We start from the raw sequence: 8,143 nt of genomic DNA on the forward strand, positions 1-8,143 counted from the left end.
CGACCTCTTAAGTCATTGAGAAAAAAAATGGTTTTTGTCGGCCATAAACTATATGACGTCATAGTTAACACCATAAACATATAATTCCGATACACCGGTTGACTTACTCTAGCGTTGACCAAAATTGACCAAAAAAATATTAAAAACCAAAAAATATAACTAAATATTTTATGTATACTATTAAAAACCAAAAAATATAAATTGCTATATGAAATAGTTTATAGTTTTTTTTTTTAAAATTAAGACATATTCTATATTATATAACTAAATATTTTGTTTACATCTTTAATGTATACATTCTTATAATTAGTAATTTTTATTTTGAAGCTAAACTAATAGTCAACATTTTTACAGTCAAATATATATATATATATATATATATATATATATATATCAGAAATGCAGTCAAATATATTATTTTGCAAAATATTTTTTTTGGATCTTCTATCTTCTATATATTAAAAAGAAATATTGTGTGTTTTTGTTGTTTACAATCAAATATATTTCTTTATTTTTTGTGGAAAAAATGTATTTAAATAAATCAAATAATAAGTTGATGTTTTTAATTGCAATAGAAAAAATTAACTATTATAAGACTGGATAAAATAACATATATACAATATATTTTCTATTGCAAAACTTAATAAAAGTGAAATGAAAAAGCCTTAATATTTTTTCAGATATTATAATAATTCTTAATAAAAGTGAATTATAAAAATTTCAATAGTTCTAATGATTTTGATATGTATTGGGTTTGGTTCTAAGTATTTTTGTTGTAGAAATATTATTTGTGGTTGAGAATATTAAATAATATTAATTTTCTATTTAGATAAATTAAGTAAGAAGTTGATGTTTTTACATTAATAATGTTAAAATAAGTAGTTTTCTTATTTGATTTATTACAACAAGATTATCTGGTTTGAATTTAAGTTTTAATATCTTATGAATGATTTTTATTTCAATTTTATTTAAGTTTTGAAATTGAAAAAAAGGTAACTATTATAAGACTAAATGAATGGAATATATATATATATATAATATCTTTATTTTGGATCCATATATATTTTTAATTATTAAACACCATAAATGATTCCTAAATAATTTAATTAAATTTTTTTATTTTGGTTTCTAATACTAAAAACAAAATTTGTTTTGCCTATTTTTATTGGTCAACATCGGTCAACGCCGGTCAATACTAGTCAATACCGGATTCTGATGAACAGTGTACCGGAATAAGATGGTTGTGATGTTGAGCACAGATGTCATATAGTTGGTATATATGGTCATGCAATAAATATACTTTGTGTAGTTAAATATACATTTTCAAAGTTGGCATGTGTGGTTATGTATTGTGATATAGTTTGTGTAGCTGACTATCTTTTTTCCTACGTTTTAATGTGACGATAAGTTTTGAATGACAATGATTTAGCTTGCATTCACTTGTTTGCATACATGAACTATGTTGTAACCAAGAGAGAATTCCCCCAAAATACTTAAAACGAGCACTTATTTAGGATCAACTTCATTTTATACTTCCAAAATGATTAGAAGCATCGACCTATATGTTTCTAATGGTATGATACATCAAGATACATAAACCTCCATAAAGTCATATATCTATTTCATATGTAAGTGGTTTCGTCAAAACCATATAAATAATAAAACATGGTCGATCTCTCTATTTTTTTTTGTTTTTCCAAATTAAATCGATGGAGTTGTTGAGAAAAGACATCAATGAAATGAAATAGCTCGTAACTTATGCTTGTGACATGATAAAATGGAGAATCTCGCATAGACATTGTTCAAGTATGTGAATCAATGTAGACGACCTTCCATTTTCTGGTATTAATTCTTTACATCACCACACCATCACATTAGTCAGCAGAGCAAACTTTTTAATACCCATGCGTTACAACTAATGGGCCTTGTTATTATCTTTTTTTGTTTGTATTAGAAATCAATTATATAAAAAAAAGGTTAACTAACAAACAAGACCTTGTAAAATGATATAATATCCACATAATTTTCAAATACATATTTCTTTCTTAATCTATTAAAAAGTACTAATTATTTTACTACCCAAAATTGGTCAATATAAATAATTATGATAATTAATTAGTCCATATTCAATGGTAGATATTTCATAGTAGGACAATTTTTTATTTATTTTTGACTCTATGAAATCTCCTTCCTAATTTGATTCCTCTAAGTGCTTTTTAAAACCCCGCTCTCCTCACTTTTCATTTTTCATCTTCATCGTTTTCTCCTCTCTCGCTCTCTACCTCATCTTTTGGCTATTCTCATCATCATCGGATATGGCTTCTCGTGTCATCCAACTCCCCTGCAACGGCGACGGTGTATGCATGCGATGCAAATCCAAGCCTCTGCCTGAAGTAACTCTCACTTGCGGCACATGCGTTACGCCGTGGCACGTGTCCTGTCTCTCGTCTCCTCCTGAAACCCTAGCATTCACTTTCGATTGGCTTTGTCCTGATTGCTCCGGCGATATCGATCCTCTTCCTGTTTCCGGCGTTGCGGCCGGGTACGGATCTGGTTGTTCAGATCTTGTAGCGGCCATCCACGCCATCGAGGCGGATGCGTCTTTGAGTGCTGAGGAGAAGGCAAGGAAGAGGCAACAGGTAATGAGTGGTAAAGCCGTCGCTGAGGATGACGAAGAAGAGAAGAAGAAGATGAAGAAGGGTAAAGGAAAAAGTGATGTGTTATCTACTCTTGATGAAAACTTCATATGTTTTTACTGTATGTCGTTACTTGACCTACCTGTAACGGTATATTCTCTTTCTCTTCTCTCTTATGCTTCATGCTTATTAATTAATTGTCCGATATTACAATACTGTCTATGCATGATCGTTTATGTGTACACTTGATTTACTAATTCGAGTTTGTGTCATACCACAATTACAAAACTTAGGTTTTTATTGATACGTTTAATTGTTACTTTTGATGATTTACAAAAACATAGACTTAATTGTGCTTACCATATGTGAAAACACCATGTGTACACTTGTTGGGTTGGATATTGTTTAGTTGAGACTGGAGAGTTGTATCATGGTCTTGATATACTTGTTGATAATAGTGTTAGGAAAGGAAGTGGTATGTGTGTACACGTTTGTTGAAGGTTGTTTTTGTCTATATTGTGTTTAGTGCCGTTTATGGGATGTTTTCTATATTCATTTTCGACAAGTTGGGGTTTCATTAACTCTTGCTATTGATGAGTAGTCGATATGGTAAGAGTGGAAAGACTTTAATAAGTGTTAACTTCTTCTTTTCAAAATGAATCTTTTGTGTGTGTGTGTGTGACAAATTTGAAGTATAGGGACTGATGGATATCTTGTATGTATGTTTTTCAGACACCATGTGGGCACAACGTTTGCTTGAAATGTTTCAAGAAGTGGATGAGCGCTAATAAAAAACCTACATGTGGAAAGTGCCGCACCGTTGTTCCTCTAAAAATTGCAAGAGATCCCCGTATCAACTTGTCCATCGTCGCTGCTATTCGGTTAGCAAAAGACCCTAAACGTGCTGATGATGCGGGTACTTCAAAGGACCGTCATTTCGTTAGCAACCAAGACCGACCAGAAAAAGCATTTACAACTGAGCGTGCAAAGAAAACAGGAAACGCAAATGCTTCAGGTGGCAGGATATTTGTCACCATGCCAAACGATCATTTTGGTCCCATACCAGCGGAAAATGATCCTTGTAGGAACCTCGGTGTCTTGGTCGGGGAGTCCTGGGCGGACCGACACGAGTGTCGACAGTGGGGGGTGCACTTCCCACAAGTCTCTGGCATTGCCGGCCAAGCCAAACACGGAGCTCAGTCCGTGGTGATTTCTGGTGGTTACGTCGATGATGAGGACCATGGGGAGTGGTTCCTATATACTGGAAGGTATGCATTTTATTTATTCTAATAATCATGTAGCTATATATTCTTTAGTTTACTAATATGTTCTGTCTCTGTTTGTTTTAATGTGTGGATGTGTCACGCAGCGGAGGAAGAGATCTCAGTCGCAACAAAAGGACTGCCAAGATTCAGTCTCATGATCAAGTATTCAAAAATAAAAATGCAGCTTTAAGACTTAGTTGCAAGATGGGGTATCCTGTTCGAGTTATCAGGTTAGCTGTTATTTGAGAACAACTCCATTGCATGTAACATCTTTCTCACTTTTCAACTTGAAGCTTACTTCAGTGATCTTAACTCTTCAATAACCTTTTGCCATATATGATCAGGTCTCACAAGGTGAAGTGTCATTCTGCATATGCCCCTATGGAAGGAGTGAGGTATGATGGGGTTTACAGGATTGAGAAGTGCTGGCGGAAAGTTGGAAAACAGGTATACATACACACATAGCTAACAACTGTAAATTTTCCCTGATCTTTTTCATGCATTGACCTATTCTTCTGTGGTCCATAGGGTTCTTTTAAGGTCTGTCGTTACCTATTTGTTAGATGTGACAATGAGCCAGCTCCATGGACCAGGTTTGATCTATTTCTTGAAAGCGTGCACTTAATATATACGTGTATATATATTCCATTAGAGTTTAATGGTGTGATTTATTGTAGTGATGAGCAAGGAGATCGTCCAAGACCTATACCTAATGTTCCTGAACTTAATATGGCCACGGACCTGTTTGAGAGAAAGGAAAGTCCATCGTGGGATTTTGATGTTAGTTTGAAAACATCTGATATATAATAGTTGGCGAGTTATATCAAATTTTCCTTTGCTGGTTCGTTATTTGTTATCTCTCCCCTTATACTTTAATGATAATAAGCTTACCTAATCAGGAAGGTGAAGGCCGTTGGAGATGGATGAAGCCTCCACCTGCTAGTAAATTGCAGGTGAATAAGGAGAGGAAAAGTTTGAGGACAGCAAACTCGAATACCGTGAGGGGAAAACTTCTGAAAGGTATGTGTGCCTTTCCAAACAATTTTGAAGTTACCTAAAATGATCAGGCTCAAGATCCTAAAATGTTTATTATGATCAGTTAACAAAATATTCAGCTATTTCTTTATATGGCTTTTCTCCAAACCTGGAATATGTAAACTGTTGGGTTTTTCTTTGATGCAGAGTTTAGTTGCCTGATCTGTCGACAAGTGATGACTCTTCCTGTGACAACACCTTGTGCTCATAACTTCTGCAAGCCATGTTTGGAAGCTAAATTTGCTGGGACAACTGTAATGAGAGAGAGAAGCAGAGGTGGACGTACACTACGCGCACAGAAGAATGTCATGAAATGCCCTTATTGTCCCACTGACCTTTCTGATTTTCTCCCGAACCTTCAGGTAAAAACATCATCATATCTTCTTTTTGCATTAATTTCATACAGTGAACATAGCACACACTTTTTTTTGGAATAATATCATATGAATTGGCTCTGCTAGAACTAGATAGATGAAGTTGGTCAATAGTAATGTGTAGGAAAAGGTATATAACCAATGAATTTGTGAGGATTTTAATTATGTCATTCACTTGTTTGATGCTTCCAGTCCTTAAAATTGAAACTGTAGCAAATCATATGATATTTTTACCATTTTGTTACGATCACACAAATTAAGGAGTAAATACTTTTGGGAAATGTGTGTAAACAGGTCAATAGAGATGTAATGGATTTGATAGAGAGGCTGAAGAATGAGGAAGAGGAGAACGCAGAGCCTGAAGGTAATGAAGGTGAAAGCTCTGGTACCAATTCTGAGGAAGAAACTGATGTGTTCGTGTCTGAAGAGGCTGAGCAGCCAAAGAAACGGATTAAGTTGGACACTGACGCAGTGATTACCGAGGCTGTCGTTGAATCAGACATGGAGTAGGTAGGGACCTTTCCAATGGCAGTTTTTGGATCGAACCATCAGGCCAAGTTTGAGACTATATGGTTTTGTTTTGCAAGTTTAAGACTTTAATTTTAATTAAAACTCTAGTACGTAACATTCGTGGAACGTATTGCGATCTGTTTATTTTGTATTTTACTTCAACAGAGTACTAAATATAGTACTTAAAAACTTGGTTCTCCGGTTTGATTTATTTTCTTTCTTATTTTGGATTTTCTGGTATATTAGATTTTAAAACCATTAAATTAGGTTTGGATGTTGTCTCATCTCGCTAATCCAATCTAGATTCTACTTAGGTTCAGCTGTTCTCTTTTGTATTATTTTTTATTTTATTTTTTTCTGTCAATTTGGATGTTCAATTGGTTGCTCCTAAGATGTTTAAAGCGTTTATAGGTTATAGATGCATGTAAGTAGATTTTGTCCCAAAGAAAAAAAAAGGTTTATAAACCGTGGATGAATTCTCGACAAACCGTGTTCTCTCTTGCACCATCTTGCTATCTAGCTTTGGTTCCCAAGCCTTCATGGATCCTTGTTGAGCTACCTTAGCTACCTTCGTGTAGTATTTGTTTTCCCCTTGTTGTTGCTTTTACTTTGTGTTAAGCTGCATTCTCTTTGTTTCTATGGTTTGTATGAACTCATATTCTGTTGATTAATGAAAACAAACCTTTGTTCAAAAAAAAAAGGTTTTAAACATTTACTAAATTTCAGAAACTGATTAAAACTTTTTCTGTTTTGTGTGCACCAACTGATTAAAACATGTTTAATTTCTAAGTAATATGTTATAAGGTTCCTTAATTATAGGAATCTCACATCTTTATGTAAGCCGATGCAATTGAATGTGCGCAAACATGAAANCTTCCCCCCCCCCCCACAAATTTGGTTGGTTGATAACTTGATATTGTCGGTTAGTGTATTTCTCAAGTCGCTGTTTATATAGCATGACGATAGTTAATTAATTACCCTTATTGATATTTTGGTAACAAAAAATAGAGTAGAATGATTTGTGAGCTTGAAATTACATGAACCAAAATTAATTTACGAGAATCAGAGACAGATTATTTTGGCAGCAACAACACGTTGTTTGTTCTCCCCAACTTTTGGCCAGCCTTATTAATTATTTTGGGCCTAAAATACTCAATTAAATAACCTACTAATGTTTTCCCAAAAAATAAATTAGTAATCTTCTAACATCTTAAACTGCATGTTTTTATATATCTTATATAATATATTATATGAAAAAGTTTTTTCTAACTTTTACTTACACTTCCACATTTGGCATTCTCTTTTAGTAACACCTGTCATAATTTATTTCCATTTTATTATTTTAAAACAAATTTATATCATTTCTAATTCCAAATAATCATATTTCTTTTCTTAATGTTGGTATAGTTGACATATATTTTTTAATCCACTTTTATATCTTAAGTTCTTTTGGTCAAACAAAATCAGATTATTTTATAGGAAAATCTCATATTATATATACGATACAAAATATAATATTCTATAAAATTTACTAATAAATAACTGATATTTGATACATCTACTTTACACATTTTTCTTACTTTTTATTTAAATTTTCTTTCATCCTTTAAAGTGAAAAACATATAATTTTATAATAAAAGAAATATCATAATAAAAATATATAAGAGAAGGTTTTTTCTAACTTTTACTCACATTGGGACATTTGACATTCTCTTTTAGTGACACCTATCATCCTTTATTTCCATTTTATTCTTTTAAAACAAATTTATATCATTTCTAATTCCAAATAATCATATTTCTCTTCTTAATGTTGGTACAATTGACATATATTTTTAAATCCACTTTTATATCTTAAGTTCTTTTGTCAAACAAAATCAGATTATTTTATAATAAAATCTCATATTATATATATATGATACAAAATATCATATTCTATAACATTTACTAATAAATAACTGATTTTTGATACACCTACTTTTACACATTTTTCTTACATTTTATTTAATTTGTCTTTCATCCTTTAAAGTAAAAAAAAACACACACTATTTTATAATAAAAGAAAATATCATAATAAAAACCAAATCTCGGATGAGAAATGAAATGGTTTAGATACATGATTATGATTAAGCTTTTATATAATTTTATAAAACTTAATTTTTACACGTTCTAGAATCATATAATATTTTTTTTCATTAATTGAGTAGGCAATAAAGTTAGTCAGCTCCACACTTCCACTAAAATCCTATTAAATTATGATAAATTACACAACAATAACTTTTCCTTTTATATCAATACACATATCAACATAAAATTGATCTTGTCA

General features: G+C 32.0%; 1 protein-coding gene across 1 annotated transcript; it reads left to right on the forward strand.

Moving 5' to 3' along the window:
• LOC104700896 (E3 ubiquitin-protein ligase ORTHRUS 2-like) lies at positions 2,221 to 6,027 on the forward strand. The gene is made up of 9 exons (XM_010416500.2): positions 2,221 to 2,786; positions 3,369 to 3,904; positions 4,006 to 4,131; positions 4,246 to 4,348; positions 4,430 to 4,494; positions 4,579 to 4,681; positions 4,801 to 4,921; positions 5,084 to 5,298; positions 5,605 to 6,027. Exons 1-9 carry the CDS (start codon positions 2,316 to 2,318, stop codon positions 5,818 to 5,820), a joined length of 1,956 nt encoding a protein of 651 aa, XP_010414802.1. The 5' UTR covers positions 2,221 to 2,315; the 3' UTR covers positions 5,821 to 6,027.

This window comes from Camelina sativa, chromosome 7 (assembly GCF_000633955.1).
Source record: "Camelina sativa cultivar DH55 chromosome 7, Cs, whole genome shotgun sequence".
Taxonomy (NCBI): Eukaryota; Viridiplantae; Streptophyta; class Magnoliopsida; order Brassicales; family Brassicaceae; genus Camelina; species Camelina sativa.

Coding starts and splice junctions, on each gene's coding strand:
- LOC104700896 (XM_010416500.2), top strand. CDS start 2,316: ATGGCTTCTCGTGTCATCCAACTCCCCTGCAACGGCGACGGTGTATGC. Junction 4,132..4,245: donor TATCCTGTTCGAGTTATCAG/GTTAGCTGTTAT, acceptor ATATATGATCAG/GTCTCACAAGGTGAAGTGTC. Junction 5,299..5,604: donor ATTTTCTCCCGAACCTTCAG/GTAAAAACATCA, acceptor GTGTGTAAACAG/GTCAATAGAGATGTAATGGA.